General features: G+C 38.9%; 1 protein-coding gene across 8 annotated transcripts in view; it reads right to left on the reverse strand.

Moving 5' to 3' along the window:
* Window positions 1-16,053, reverse strand: part of RYR2 (ryanodine receptor 2) — a 381,438-nt gene extending 365,385 nt beyond the window's left edge. For 6 of the 8 annotated variants that reach the window (XM_021527071.4, XM_021527068.4, XM_085576770.1 and 3 more), the window contains exon 1: window positions 15,779-15,958. In XM_021527071.4, coding sequence (XP_021382746.3) covers window positions 15,779-15,826 — 48 coding nt within the window. In that variant the 5' untranslated portion in view covers window positions 15,827-15,958. Of the gene's footprint in view, window positions 1-15,778 lie in introns of all 8 variants that reach the window. The other 2 variants (XM_021527072.4, XM_085576771.1) reach the window with 1 other exon arrangement.
* Between the last annotated feature and the right edge of the window lie 229 nt (window positions 16,054-16,282).

A 16,282-nucleotide genomic window follows, 5' to 3' on the forward strand; every position in this document is an offset into this window, starting at 1 on the left:
ATTTTATTCATTATGAAAAAGTCCTGTAATCATGTTATAGGGCTCAGTACATGATGTCATAGACATTTCATGATGTCTTGTTTGGACCAATACAGGCTCTAAAACTATTGGTGAGCCCTGAGAGGGGCTGAAGTCCAGCAATTACTTTTTTACCCTCCTCTAGGTTGATGTTCCAAACCCTGGAATAAGTTGCCCCAAGACACTGTGGACTATATCTGTGGAGAGCTCAAAAGCAAAATGGACTAGATGATCTTGAGAGGTCCCTTTCAACCCCAGTGGTTCTGTAAAAAAAACCAAAAAATATCAAGTGTTGCATCCTAATAATTTTGACTATAGAGACTGCAATAATCAACAAGACAACCCCAGTTCAATTCAAACACCTGCTCAGTCCCTTGGAACAGCCGCAAATCAACAGGAAAACAATGATAGTTATAATGAATTTGGATAGTTTTGATCCATCAGTCTCCAGACAATTTACAGGGAGTGGAACGTGACCTCGTATTATAGATGGAAATCTGGCTTTGAATTCCCACATTGATACACATTTTACCAAATCCAGTTTTAGCAGCAGAGGTAGAGGATATAATGATTATATGTCTTAGTTTAGCTGAGGTTTTCAATACCTAAAGAGGGTTCTGAGGATTGCTCTTATTTCCAACACTGTACTTAAGCTGCTTCTTCAGAGGATGAATTTGCAAAAGTCAGAGGCCACATTACTTTGGCCAATGTGCTGTTAGTTAGACCAAAAATGTATTTTGTCATTGGATCCTCAATCTTCACTCATGAACACCGATACTCATAGAATACTTTCCACAGAGATTCTTAGCCATGTATTAGGATAGAGTTGCAAGAGCTAATTGAAGGCTTAATTTTTAAATATATTTCAAAGATCCAAAATTCCTTATGGAACAAGTAGCCTGAATCCATAATACTTGCTCCACAGGTGATCTTTATTTCTCAGTTTCCTGGAACCCACTATCTTTCAAGCCCTTCAATCAGGTTTCCCTCCCTGATCCAAAGAAAAATCTAAACCAAGAGAAAAATTAATATCACAATATTTGTTGTTTAAAAATCAATCCATATTTAAGTTAAATACTTAAGAGCCGTCATAAATCATCACATAGCTCATGATTTAGTTATCTTCCAAAAAATAAAAAAACCACCTTTCCATTCTTTATCTTTCAATCTCCAAAACTAAAAAATTGCTTCATTCACTCCTTTGTTTAACCCAGTTTGCCAGCAAAACCATGCTAGGTGAGCTGTGCAACTAATGCACTGAAATGTACCAGAAAAATGCAATAAAATTTCTTATGGCCGAAGTCCACAAAACAAAAGAAAAAAAAACAAACAAACAAAAAAACCCCACACTTCTCTGGAAGCTCAGCGGTTTAACAGCTCTCTAAAGCAACTTTAATAACATAACATGCTGTTAAAACAAATAAAAAACCTCAAAACACCCAAAAAACTACAAAGCCACAATCTACAAGTAGTACTTCTGCATAAGAAAAGTCTTAAATTGAAAACAATATTGGAGAGAAGAGTTACACACTACATTGCAAGCTGTACCACAGTTTCATAGATGTCATGTTGACCAAAGACCCGAGAGTGATACCTCTGTCAGCTAATCTCTAATAATATTCTGTTTGTCCCCTGGATCATCTCCAAATCTCCTAACAGCACCTTCTGTCAACATCCAGAGTCAGATCATGAACACCACATTGTGCTGCATCCATTACAATATTTGGAATTGACACATCTCTGACTGTCAAAAGCTCATGATGGACTCTGTGGTAACTTCAGCTAGAAATGTGCCTCTCTACAATTACCAACATTCTGCAGCATTGGGCTCATTACAATTCTCTGGCTTTTGTGTGCTCTTTGCCCCTACTACTTGTTAAAAACTATTATAACATACAGCATGTAAAAATCCAATCCTTGGCACAAATGACGAAACTGAAAATGAAACAGGCAAACGACAAGCTACGAGCAGGAGCTACCAGCCCTAGACGGGATATTAAAAGAACACTATTGATGTAACCAAAGTTACACAACCAAAACCTAATTCTAACACTGCTCACTTTCTCATCTGAATTCACTTACACATCCAGAGGAAAAAAAATCCTTGGCCACCAGGAGTTGTAAACTCAGGAGCTTCTGTGAGAGCTGAAATAAAAGGTTCATGTTTCCAGCTAAACCTGACAAAACTGCCTTCCATAGACCAGAGGGTTTGATGGGAGAGCACAATCCATTCCCGATGAGCTTTCTCTTCCTGATGAGAAGTTTGAAGCTACTGCAATTAAAAGCAAATGGGGGATAAATTCCTTCTGGAAGTCAGCACCAAATTTGTGTAGTACAATTCTGATCTGTTTTTCATCCCACAGGATTGAGTAGAGTGATGGAACTCTCTTCTGCAACAAGATCTCCCTCACCTCATAAGGTGTGGATAAAATAGGTATTTTGGGCTACCTTCTAGACCTGTAGTATCCAAGTCCATCCAAATTATTTTCTATTCTCTGACACATACTAGTGTCAGCAGAGAAAGCTTTAGTACAGCTTTCAGAAAAACATGTTCAGTCTTAAAAAATGTAGTCATTTATGATTTTACTTTGCTGTAGCTCCTTACTGAGAAACACAAATTACAGACTAGAACTTGCTCTCCACCCTGAGGAAAAAAAAAAGTAACCCGTATTTGTTAAATTATAAAACTACTATGAATTTAAGAGCAATGCTCTTTTCTCTTTAAGGCATAAAATCTTTATTATAAAGAATATTACACTTTAAACAAATGTTAAATTTAAATCAATAAATATATTAACCTTTACTTCAGCAAGAGCTGAGTTAGAAGAAAAGAATGTAGGTCAGTTTTAAAAGACAGCAAAAGGTTGTTTATACATGCTTCAGTTTTTCTCAAGATCATCCTCTCCAAGACAAAATGCTACAATTTTGAGCTCACCACTCCAGCTCTTCACAATGAAAGAGATATATGTTTTGGAAATAAAAGTTTCAATTCCAGATATGGGTTAGTTTAGATGAAAAAAAGATTGAAAAGAATCCCATACACAAATCAAAAAGCACCAAGAAAACCAGAAGAGGAAACAAGGCACATTTTCATACAAGTAGCATTATTTTCTTAACTCAGATAAAATTAACTCCCGTGTTTAAGGAGAAAAAGAAACCAAAATACTGCTATACAGCATTTCAAGTAAACACAGCCATGAGACCATGCCATAGTTTCTGAATAAGATAGCTGGAAACTGTAGAATAAAACATACGCAAGGTTTCACAGAAAGTTTGCTTATGTGAATAGAAAATACAGTAACTATAAAGAAACTTACAGATTATTTCAGCAGGATATAAGCTGGAAATGATTACCAGATACTGCCATACACACCATGTACAATCAAGAAAACTGGCTGAAGTTCGTTCCACTTAAGCCTTGCAGTTTTACTGGTAGACAAGAGCTCAAGTGCTGGACTAGGCAGATTAGACAAATGTGAGCAGAAGGCATAGTCCTATGCCTATATATATTTTTTTTCATTATATATTCTGCTCCAATCCAAGTTCAAGGCAAATGACTCAGATGAACTCAGAAAACTAGCAGGTGCATGTTAATGTTTACCTGATCTCTACAATGAATTTGGAAGTGCCCATAATTTCAGCTATTTTGCCACTGCCATAGTTAATACATGAGGCTGAGAAAGCAATGTTGCACAGCAAGAGCTCAGTTCCACCAAGTGCTGATATTCCTAAAATGGATTTTCCTTAGGCTTGCAGACACCAAATAAAAATCACACGTGTACTGCTGATGTTTCAGAAACTTTGTGACAAGTTAATTTCTTACTTTGAAGTAGAATTGATACTTTTCTCAGTAACTAAACAAAAGTAATTGCAGTGGTAAATGCTCCAAAACAAACAGATCTCACAACCTTGCAATACTGACCAAATAAAAAGATATTTTAATTATTACTTTGTAAAAATATATGACATTGAAAGAGTAAAAGATAAATAGTAAGAAGTAGCATTTTTGCACGTATCTAAAAACATCCAGTACCTAAAAACATCCAGAGAAAATTAAACAGTATTTGAAGTCTCAAATCCAAGTTAGAGCTGACATCAGATTCCATGGCGGACATAATAAAATTTACGCTGGACACAGCAAAAGCACACTGTTAACAGAAAAACACGCAAATGCAACTCTGCAAGAATATTTAGCTTCTTAACAAAGACATCAGGGAGCTTTGCAGAAAAAGAAAAACCTAACTTTCTTCCCAGGAATGAGAAGCATATAAGGGTTTATTACTTTTTCTGAATCAGACAAGATAATATATCCGAGTAGCAAAGCTGGAACAATTTACCATTAGATGTAAATATTTTGATGGACAGTTAACAACACACACACAATTTTAAACTAATTGTGCAAAAGGTCACACACTTCTGGCACCTAAGCAAGATAAATATTAATTGTTTTAAGAAGGCAGACAAGGACGTGAATTCAACACATTTAGGCCATTACATACAACAGCACACAACACAATTAGTGCATGATTCAGCTCTGGTTAAAATCTAGAGGATGTTTGACATAAACACCAGCGAGAACAGAACCAGCCTTATAAAAACATACATGGCCATATAGAGACATCACAGTCATAGACAAACAAATCATTTCATGAAATGCTTAACAGATGAAGGGTAGATTATTTTGCTGGACAATATACTAAAATAAATTAATTTACATTTGATTTGCAGTATCATTTACGCAATAGGTAAGAGCGCCAGGTTTTTATTTGAAGCAGTCTTGTAATACAGGATTTGTTTTTAGGCTTCTGGCCAAAAAGTGTATTTGTGCCATAAGTATTTTCTTCCAGACCTTTGTTAATAGAATAACCTTTAACAACCTGTTATACCAATCTGCCTGTTTTATGTATTTCTTTCATTTAAAAAAATTCATTCCTTAGGCAAGGAAAATTAGATCCAGCCATAAATTTTGAAAGCAATATAATTCTTTTTTTCAACTGATTACTCTTTAATTGAAAGGGATACAGTAAAGCTACAAACCCATTTCACTTGCAGAACTCCTTGTTTCTCTGCCCCTCCCAATAAAACAAATTACTAGGGTACAACCACTAATAGCAAACCGCAACTTTTGAGTAAGAACTTACTACAACAAAGTGCACTTCCCAAGCTCTAGATGTGGTTCCAATTGTCAAACTGTAATTCTGCAACAGACATAAATCATCATAAAAAAACTCACTCATCAACAGAAGTTACAGATGTACAAAAAGAAGTAATTTTGTTAGCACTGACAATCCCGCACAGTTCACCAGCAGTTAACCTCATTCCTTCACTGAATATGTGTTCTGACCCATGTTAGTTTATTTTGTTAGTAAATCAAAAAGTGCAGCAAGTCCTTCTTGTGTAAACAGAAGTGCAAATGCCATGCATAAGAAATAAATGTCCTCCATCAAGTTTGGAAGGTTGAACACTTCTCATACACCATATTAATTGGATTACTTTACAGGATTACAGCCTCAAGAAACTGATATAGCAACTCTCACCTAGAGGTTTCCCTAGCATCAGCAGAAGGAACCTTTGTGCAGAGGGCCAGAGTAAACTATTCTGTAAGTCAGGCAGGAAGTTTGCAATGATCTGATTTACCAAGTCTGAGGGACAGCCCCCCAAAACAAACTGGTTTTGAAGGGAAAAATATTGTCACTGATGTTCTTTTATCTTTACAGCTTGTCAAGAGAAAAATAAACTGTAGAACAGAAAGCAGAATAAGAAATGGGTTTAAAATAGAAAGCATGTTATTCTGCTTCAGTAACAGATTTCTAGTATAAGAAAGGAAAAAATCAGAAAATTCAGCTGCAATTGCAGCTGACACACAAATTATGAGATAGAATCCAACTGGAAATTTCAAAAGAAAAGCAGCAATACATTACTTCTAACATAATCAGAATAAAGAAGCTTGTAACATTTTCAACAGAATATGCCAATGTTGCAACTTCATACACCTTTAAACCACTTCCATTTAATTTTCAGTAGATTAAAAAAGGTATGAGAATTCCAAGATCAGATGGAAGAAAAAAAAAATCAAATATGCTTTCAGTTGCTTGAAGTCAATAAACAAGTGTAAATATCCCAGTATTTTAAAATGCAGGTATACAGTATATTTTGCTGAAATAAGCAACACATGTCACCTGGATAAAGATACTTCCATTCACCTTTAGGAACATGAAAATCTAATTCTCACTACCTAATTACTCATTTTTCACCTCCCACTCATGGAAAACTAAAGTGTTTCTTCTTGCATCTAAAATTAAATAACACTTTCTATGCAAAATCTGGTTGTTTTTATTTTCCTGAAAAGCCAGGCAACAAACTATGCCTCTCCAAAGGATGACAAAGCTCACCTTCAAGTTATGACATCCCTCCCTCCTATACTCCATCCCTCTCCCTTTCTAGACAAATTCTGTTCAGTTGAAATTGAAGATTTTGGAGTCTTTCAGTTTAGTAAGATGAAGCTTTCCAGCAGTGGAGCATGCAAAGGAAAAGGAGAAAGAAAATGAAGACTAATCATACATCAAGATAAATTATATTTTAAATACATTTTACTGAAATTCTTGTGATAACTTCTGACATCTTAGTAAACTTTGTGTGACATTTCCAAAAAACTTATTTTCTTGTTCTGAGAGAATAAAACCTTGACCTTTTTCAGATCAAAGTAAAATTAAAAAGAAAAAAAGAAATAAGACAGAAAGAAATTCCAAATTTAAGAGACCCCTTAAAAAAAAAAAAATAACATAACCTTCTATCAATTTGAATGAGTTCTTAGATTCATAACTATAGATAATAGCAAGTCCTACCACAGGCTTAGGTTGAAGCTGTGCCACACTTAAAATCAGGAAGAGCCATCAACCCAATAGTGGAAGAGAAGGATCTCAGCAGCTCGGACAAAACCAAGGAAAAGTGACAGGGATTAAACAAAGTTTTGGACTCAGATTTTGAAACTCCAAAGAAAAGCAAGTTAAAATGAACCAGAAGATCAGGCAGAGAACAAACACAGTACTCTTCTTGTAAAAGATACTGCTAACAGATTCCTGAAACAGACTTGGAGGCAAAACATTGCAATATTCTGAAAAGATCCAAAAATGCAATGTTTCTTCTGCAGGATTTCAGGCACCTTCTCAAATCAAAGAAAATTTACAGGATATTTCTACAAGAACCCTGGTCAGATCAAAATGAAGACCAGGCCTCCATTGATCCTTCTTGCATTGATGTATGACTAGCAAAAGTAGTAACTCTTTAAATGCATAATTCATTACATGAGACACATTAGAAGCGATTAAAGAATAATAATAAGGCTGACATATCTGATCAGGCAGTCAGACCATCATGTAAAGACCTTTTGAAAAACATCTTGGGGTATGAATCATTAAGTCACAAGCTTACCCTACTGAAATTCAATTAACAATGATGGCATTTGAGTTTACTAGATTTATCTGTGCAGCTATTGCCCTCCTGCAATTACTAAATAGTAGAGTAGTGGTTTTTCTTTTGCTCACAAGCTTTTCTGAAGGACCCAAGACTACATAATTCCAAGACTACAATAAACTAGGCACACTGCTGATGTAGGCAGCTGAGCCCAGCAGAGCCTGGTGGAGCTGGTGTGGCACAAAATCAAGCCCTAGCAGACTCAGGATGACATGGATAAACCTTTCCTTTCTGTGTTAGCTGGGGCAGAGCAAAAAAATCAAAAAACACATTTATTTAATACAAGCTTTTAAGAGAAGATTAATCTAACTCTTAAGCAACGAGGAGCTATTAAATAGTCTGTAACACCAGAAGAAAGAAAGAAATGGGGATGGAGAAAACCTGAGTATTTCAGATTCTCTTGTACTGGGAGAATACCCAGTATGAGAGAACTGCATCACATACTGGAAATTTTTTTACTTTCCACTTGCATGGAAAAGGGAATGTACATTCCATCTCCCTGGTACTTGCCATAATGACTGCAAACATAACAAGTTATGCATTAGCATTGTAAAATCCACTTCATAAATGGGCAGAAAATAGACAGAAATACAAAGTCACAAGACTGACTTATATTCTGGCAAATCCCCAGTGTCAGGAGCACACAGAATTCTTGTGACTGTTGCAGGGCTAGGGATTCTTATCCATCTGTACAGGTATTTAGGTTGCTTCTTGTCACCATTGGAACCAAATGCTTTTACAAAGGCAGCTTAAGGATGAAGACCATGTGTCTGTGGAGAGAGGTTTAACAATCTGGCTTGTGCTTAGCATGTTAGTTCTAACTAAATTATTCCGTTTCACAACTAGGAAATAAACACACAGTAGGTGATGTTCAGATGTTTAGCAGCATGGCTGCATGCCTGATGCACAATGAGGATCAGCTACCAATGAATGGATCCAACAATCCAAAAGTTTACTGAGTGTTATTGCAGATCCATCCAATTGCATAGGTTTACTCTGAAAACTCTTCAAATTCCATTCATTCCTTCACCTAAATTTATATACAAGGAGTTCTGCTTGTCCATCACAGGAATGAAGATATTCATATACCACAGGAAATTATCTGGCATATTCAGCAAAGGAAGATACATTCCTCTTTTCATTTTCCTTTCTTTTGAAGCCAAAGAACGCATCCCACACAAATCCCAGGTACTTGTTTTTCCCAGCTTTGCCTGGTTTAAAAGGAAGAAATATAGCTGTAAGAGACAGCCATTTCTGGCTTGATTCCATTAATACAACTCCACATTCTGGCAATCTCCAGGAAAACTCACAGACAGCCAATGCAAATTTTGTGTTGCTTCCTTTCATCATTCCTTTGAAATAAGGATTTAAGCAGAGACATACTTCAAATTCAGTGCACTCAGTTCTCACAGTAGAATTCCAGAGAGGTTTTCAGAGAGAAGGAGAGATAAGATATGCCAGTGTTTGACATTTGGTTCTGCCAGCTAATACCCTTCAGATATTATTTCCCATAGCTGAGTAAAAGACTACCAGGTAACACAGGTCTGTTGTTATGCAGCATTATTACTCAAATCCTCTGGGAAGCTGTCTCACAAAACACAATGATCTTGTCACTCCATCTCAGTAACAAAAAAACTTGTCCTGAACCAAAATATCATTCATGTCAAAAATTAACTGACCCATGCATCTTACAGAATGATACCTTGTAGATTTTTGCCAAAGTCCCTCCAGGAAGTCAGAATTATTAGGAAACCTACTATACTTACACTTTTTTCCAAGCACATGACAGTTGTAAGGAAGTAATTCCTGACTATGATAAACATTAAAGTATGCCACAACACTAAAGGAATGACATCATCTTTTTATTTAAAATTTTATGTGGTTGTTAGTGTGAATGTTCTTATAAACACATCAATATTACTTTAAATCTGATCATTTGAGCATTACATTTACAGAGGAATTGCAGCTGTCACAAAAGTTAACACAGATCACATTATGACACCTTACCTATCATATTTTTCCTTTTCCAACAAAAGGCATTTACACACCAGCTTGTTTATATTTAGCAATGCTGAGAAGCTATGAAAAGCTTCTATTAAATCACATGCCTCAAAAACTTTCATTCCACCCTATAGTAGTGAATAACATCACTGGGCTCAAGAAGCTCCAACACATTTTAAGAGTTTGAGCTCTTCACCTCACAAGTTGCACCATGGTTATTATGTTACAAAAAAAAAATTAAAAGTTCTTTAATAATGGAATACATAATTAGTTAATGAATCTCACACTTAATAATAAGGAACTACAGAATAAAACTACACTGCAGTAAAACCACATGGGAGCTCTTGCTAGTCTTTGTTAGGAAACTGGGGTGACCTCTCGTGATGGTGCAGGCAGTGCCCTTAAGCTGCCCTATTTCTTACAAGGAGAACAAAGAAATACCACAGCTGTGCCTCTGATGGTCACAGGATATTGTACCAAGTTCCATATTTCTGTTGTTACTCATAAAAAGGTTTAAGTTGTTATCAAAACTAGTTCCTTTATCCCTTTTCTCAGTTACTGAGATGCATCAGGCAGTCTTAGAGGCCGTCCATACCCAGAGTGGTACAGACAACACAGCCAGACATGGCATAAGTACCATACACCTGCAAAATATAGTACAGGTCTTGAGCAGAATACAAACTGGAGACAGAAAATGATGCCAGGCTATCCTTACTTTGCTACAGAGAGAAATTTCAGAGTATGACTGTGTCAAACAAACACAGTAAGAAGTTCAAAATCTTTGAATCACCCTGGTAAAATGTGGTCATTTTACAGTTCAAAGTTATGTCTGTATTATTACCAAATGAAAGAAATTTATGTCACTAAAGTTTTATTAGGAAATATAGGAATATACACACTTCTTGACTCTCCTTCTGTCATCCACATAAAGCTTTATTTCAGTTAGATCAGGAAACTTAAGCAAAAACCTAGGTGTAATTCAGAAAACAATACCAAAACTAATGCAGATTTTCAACATGAATCAAAAATCAGAAGAAAAATATTTCTGTCTTTTCAGTTTAATTCACATAGTTCCTGGGGTCAGTCCACTGTCAGTATTTCTCCATGCAACTTCCAATCTTATAGCTTGATTCAGAGAAATACTTCAATAAATCCATATCCCTGTTAAAGACTGGTTTATTTTCTTGTAGAATCATACTGTGCATTTTTCACACAGCCACGTAAAAGGAAAATCCACCTTTAAAATATGCCTGTAATAATACAGCACATAAATGGAGAACTACAAGTCAGACATGGCTCTCATGCCTATTCTAAACCTTAGGTCAGAAATAAGCGGTATTCTCTCTTTACAGTCTGTCCACATTTTAAGTTCCTACAATGAATTTTCCTCAGGTCTTCACAATTCAAAAAAGCAGGATGGATCAAAACATCTTCAGACTCTGACAGGAAGTACAGCTCTGTCTCTCAGAATATCAGTCAGCCAACTCAGAGAGCCATCAAGAAACTTCCCTGGTGGACCAACTATTAGCTACAGAGTTTCCCCAGCTGCCTTCTCACGTATCAAATACAGACAATAATGCAGAACACGGGACACGGCAGTACATGCACTAGATAAGTGATTTCATCCACTAATATGATTTTAAAGGTGGCATAATGTTTGGCAACCAATTTTGGAATCAAGAAAATTATACCCAAAAGGTTCACTTGTAATCCCTGAAAAAGAAATGGACTGCATGTCCTAGCTAAACCACCTTCGCTACAAACAAGCCATCCAACTCAATTCCAAAATAGAATTTGAGATCATATTCAGTATCTGTACTGCAGTGCAGTGCCTTAGAGAGGAAGGTACAAATGCTGCAATTCCAGCCACGCCACCCCTCACATGAGCTGTTAAACAGTGGTCTCTTGTGCCAGTCCCTGGTGGATCTTCAAAAGTCACATACAAGTGCAAGAAACACTTTTTAAAATAAGCAAAGGATATCCAAAGTGGGTTTTAGCATACCTTAAATCTAAAATTGCTTCTAATAGCCAAGATTGCTTTCAAGCATTTTCTTTTTGTGCATTCTGACAATTGTTTGATGTCTGCAGCTACCAGAATCTCACATATTTTGATAAATCCCTTTAAAAGATAAACAGCACATGAAAAGCATTGAGGGATAAAACAAAAAACACTTTTTTTTCTTTTCTGTTTCAACGAGAGATTCACATAATTCTTCTACTGTTGCGTTGCTTATCTCACAATAATCTTCAGATCTTGTTTCTTCTGGTTCCTTTTGTGTCCTCTAATTCCACAGAATCTTCATGTAGGATGACATGCAAGTATATGACTTTCAGTCAGTCTTAAAGTGGCACTCATTGATTAAATGCTGCCATAATGAGGAATATGTGGAATAGAAGAGATTCTGAAATCACAGAACTGCTGTCCTTGAAATGTGAACACAACATTCTTCATTTCAAACTTCACTGCAATAAACTTCATTCTTTTATCATCTCAAGTATAAAAACCCAGTACTGAGTGAATAAAAATCTTTTGCATGTCAAACATGAATGCTAAGTAATGTTTAAATTTGTTTCAAACTACTCTTCCAGTGTTGCAAAGCACACTTACACTTTCCACTGGCAGTCACACTCAGAACTGTTAAATCCATGTAGAAAATAAGGCAAGCACAGAGTACATCCACACAAATAAGAGGTTCTGTTTTACTGTAAGCTAATTTAAAAAATTCTAAAAAGGCAATAGAAGAGAGTGCAACATGGAACACTAGCATCCAAACCTCTAAAAAAAAAGAAAAAAAAGATGGAAAGAGATGATGACACCATCGGTCCTGGGGAACATGTGCTGCTCACGCTGATTACGCCTCTGATTCCTGACAGGCATGGTAGTCATCACTGTCTCAGAAGACAGTGAAAAAAAACATAACCCTGTCAGCCCTACTTCAGCACGTCCTGTTGGTGTCTCCTACCATAAACAGCTAAAAGCAGACCTGCCTCTAATTTAAGAAACTCCACAACTCCAGAAAACCATACACACTGGCATCAGGAACATCACAAGATCAAATAGCTAAACTACACATTTCTCCTCACTTTTAGATACATATTGCTCCTGAAAATCAGGACACCTTTAAAAAAATCTAAGGGACAAATGTAGGCAATATTCTTTTGAAATCTTGCAATTGGATTTAATCCTCTCACCGGCTTTCTACCCCACTTCTTGCAAAGACCTTCCTTTATGGGGGTTCTGTGTTACAAAAAACAGTCCTTGCACATGTATATTAAGGAAGGAGCCTATGCATTTAGGGGAAAATACTTTCTGTTTACTCCTGGAAGTTGGGATTATTTTCACTCTTGTTAAATTACACATCTTAATAAAAATAAAATAAAAAACAAATAAAACCCAGGTGATTTCCATATCAATTATGACTGGTTTAGACTGTAAAGACTAAACAGTGAAATCTATGTTACATGTATCCTTGATCTTTCTAGTATTATAAAATAAAAAACAAATTCCCCTACAGGGAGGAGGTCCTGCCTGGACACATAACTAATACACACACAGCAGGATACTTGTTCCCCTTCACTTCTCCTGCACAGTACGTGTTTATTCCATGGGAGAAGTCAAGAGAATGTATGTCCAAGCCTAAATAAGGCCACACATAATACAAGCTCCTCTCCACCTGGAGCATTTGGCAAACTAATGAGGAAGATCCCCGATTCCAGAGAAGCAAGTAATTCACAGGACTACAGAAGAGTTCCTTGAGAAGAACTGAACAGCACAGAGATGAGCTCCAGTCTGTCTAAAGTTGTCCCAAACAATGCTCTGATGCTTCCAGAAATACAGGGCATTAAGAGGCTGTGTTCACATCTCAGAAGCGATGTATCAATCTCAAATTATTCCCAAAAGAAACAGAAATCCATCCTAGCAGCAGAATTTGCAGGAAGTAATGCTTAATTCCACTTTACCAAAACAAAACCAAACCAGGGGGAAAAAAATAGCAGCAAGTAAAGAAGAGGAATCATTAGACAGATAAGAATGTGTGAAGAGGAGAGAAAAATCAAAATTTCCAATCAACATGTAGCAAAAATACAAATTCAACTTAGTAGCTCCATGCAAATAACGGGCATTTTTAATTGAATAAAATCTCATGTGCAATTCTAAACATTAAAAAAATAGTGTTTACATTCCAGGGTAGACTCTAAAGATTCTAGGAAGTTTATCAGGTCCTACCAAAAGAAGAAAATATGAAGAGCATTGTTTACATGTAGTAGGCCTACAGATGTCATCCTCAAAGTATTGAAAGCACAGAATGCTTTTTGCTTACATACAGTGTTCTTTGAAAAGCTCTTGTTTATCTACAAAACATTTATGAATCCATCTACCCCTAATTAGTATTTTAAAAATAAATAAAAACTGTAATAATTACCAGGGTAATATCAAATTTCCAGTGCTTTCTACCAATGGCCTTCAGAAAGTTACACACATCTAATAGCTTTAGAGACCACAAATCAAAGCCTTCTAACAATTGAGAGGTGGAAGACTACATCAAAAAAAAAAAAGTCTGAAAGCACTGGCTTTTCCAAGTAATGCTCATAACTTGGACAAAGTGGAAGGAAGAGAAGAGTAAAAATCACTGCTTACATACCATTTCAGATTATAAACCCAAAACTTCACATGAAACAGGTTTCTCAGGCCCTTTTGATTAAACCACACCACATGCCTCCCCAAAGCTTCAGTTTACCACATTCAAGGTCATTTTACCACTGGTGCAACATTCTAAACATTTTCAAGTATTATCTAAGACTGGGTTTGCCAAATTTGTATCAAGCCTCACACATTATCAGGAGTGCTGTTTTACATAACATGCTGCTGCTGTCAGGTGCTGGAGTTAAAATCACTGTAGATCTGCTGAGCTGTATTAGCATGCTCAGTGCTTCTCCTTCCCTATTAAGCATTCAGATAACATGAACTAAGCTTAACATTCATGTCTGCAGAAAGGCTGCCATGGTACAACTCTTCCAAAATTTTTTTACCAGTGAAAACTATTAATAAAAAAAAAAAACCTCTCATGAATCAAGACGACAAATTTTCTTTCACAGAAATATTTTTCTGTTTTGTTTTTAGGTGTTAGGCAACACTACAATACCAGTCACATAATGCTGACAGGAAAAAAAAGTTGTCGATCTTCATGACAACGTTGCGTAACAGCTGTATTTTCTGTAAAAGCAGATTTTCTAAGACTCTTCAAAAATTTTTTAAAATAATGTTAAGGTACACATCTATTATTGTGCGGTTTCTGATAGAAATGGAAGACAACTGAGAACCAGGATTCTTAATGCTGCAAACAGCATATGAATATGTTTCACATATACTATGTCGCTTTCTTTCCACCCCCTTGTAGATGTATTTTCTTACAAGCCATTGAACGTGAACGTTTTCTAAATCAGACAGCACTAAATAAAAGGGAAGTTAAGCTTTATCCTACAGTCTCAGTGCTTCCAGCTCTACTTAACAAATGTCTCAGCAATTTTTCCTCAAACTGTGGCACGGTTTGTATCCACCACCATTCTAGATGCAGATGCCTATCTGCAAAACTTGCTAGGATTGTGCATATAAACGGCACTCGGGAGATGGCCGAGAAGATAAATAAAATCACTGCTTGAAGAAATATAATCCAGATAAGCATTAGATGCAGCAGTCCCGATGCATTAATTAAACGGAAGGAAGAAGCGCTCTAGCGCCTTAACATGCCCTGGACAGAAGTAACGAAAGGATGCGCACGCCAGAAAAAGCCGTATTAGTCTGTGCCCGGCGAGGAGAACGCCTGCAAGTTAGTGGGAACCTCCGCGGGGAGGGGACAGGGTGAGAGAGGTGGGTTTTTTCCACAAGCCAATTTTTGCAAAGGGAGTGCGATCGCAGTTTTCGCGCTGGGGACGGCTGCTCGGTCAGTATCCGCAGCAGCGCACCGCCCGCGGCCGGGGCGGCAGCGCGGAGCGGTGCTGCTGGGGAGGCGCCGCTCGCCCCCGCCCGCTCGCCGCCCCTCACCGTGCCCGGCGCCCCCGGCCGCCCGCCCTGCCGCTCATCCCGGGGGCCAGCGCAGCCCTCGGCCCCCGCCCGGCTGCGGAGCCACACGCCGCCGGCGGAGAGGGACGGGCTCGGGGCTGCGGAGCCGCTCCGAGCTGCCCCCGCCCGGCTCCCGCCCCGGCCGGTCCGGGCGTCGCCCCCGCAGCCCCCGGCCCGCCCGGAGCCCCGCCACAGCGCGGAGGGGAGGGAGGCAAGCGCGGCGCTTACAGTTCGCAGGAACTGGATCTCGTCCTCGCCCTCGCCCCCCTCGGCCATGGCTGCCCCTGTCTCTCCTTCTGCCGGGCGCTGCTCCCGGTGCCCGGACGGGCGGCAGCGGCGGTCGCTCCCCGCGGGCTGGCGGCGGCAGGAGGGTCACGGCCGCGCCGCACCGGGCTGGGGCAGTGCGAGGGCGGCAGAGCCGGCGGCCCCAGCCCGGCCCCGGCTGCGAGCGGGGTGCGGGTGCCCGTGCGCCTGCCGCAGGTCGGCAGCGCTGCCCGGCTGCCTGTGCCTGCCGCGGGGAGGGGGATGCGATTAACCGGGGGAGGAGGGGAGGCGGAGCTCCGGCCCCCCCGCCGCTGCAGGTGATCCGCAGCCCGCTCCCTCCGCACTCCAAAGGCGCCGCCCAGCGCCCCTTGCCGGAGCTCCGCCGGGAGGCGGCTGCCGCCCGCCCGGGGCCGCTGCCCGAGCCGCCGTGCCCCGTTCACCTCGCACGGCACAGCCTGGGGCTGCCTC

The sequence above is a fragment of the Lonchura striata genome, chromosome 3 (genome assembly GCF_050655825.1).
Source record: "Lonchura striata isolate lonStrDom1 chromosome 3, ASM5065582v1, whole genome shotgun sequence".
Taxonomy (NCBI): domain Eukaryota; kingdom Metazoa; phylum Chordata; class Aves; order Passeriformes; family Estrildidae; genus Lonchura; species Lonchura striata.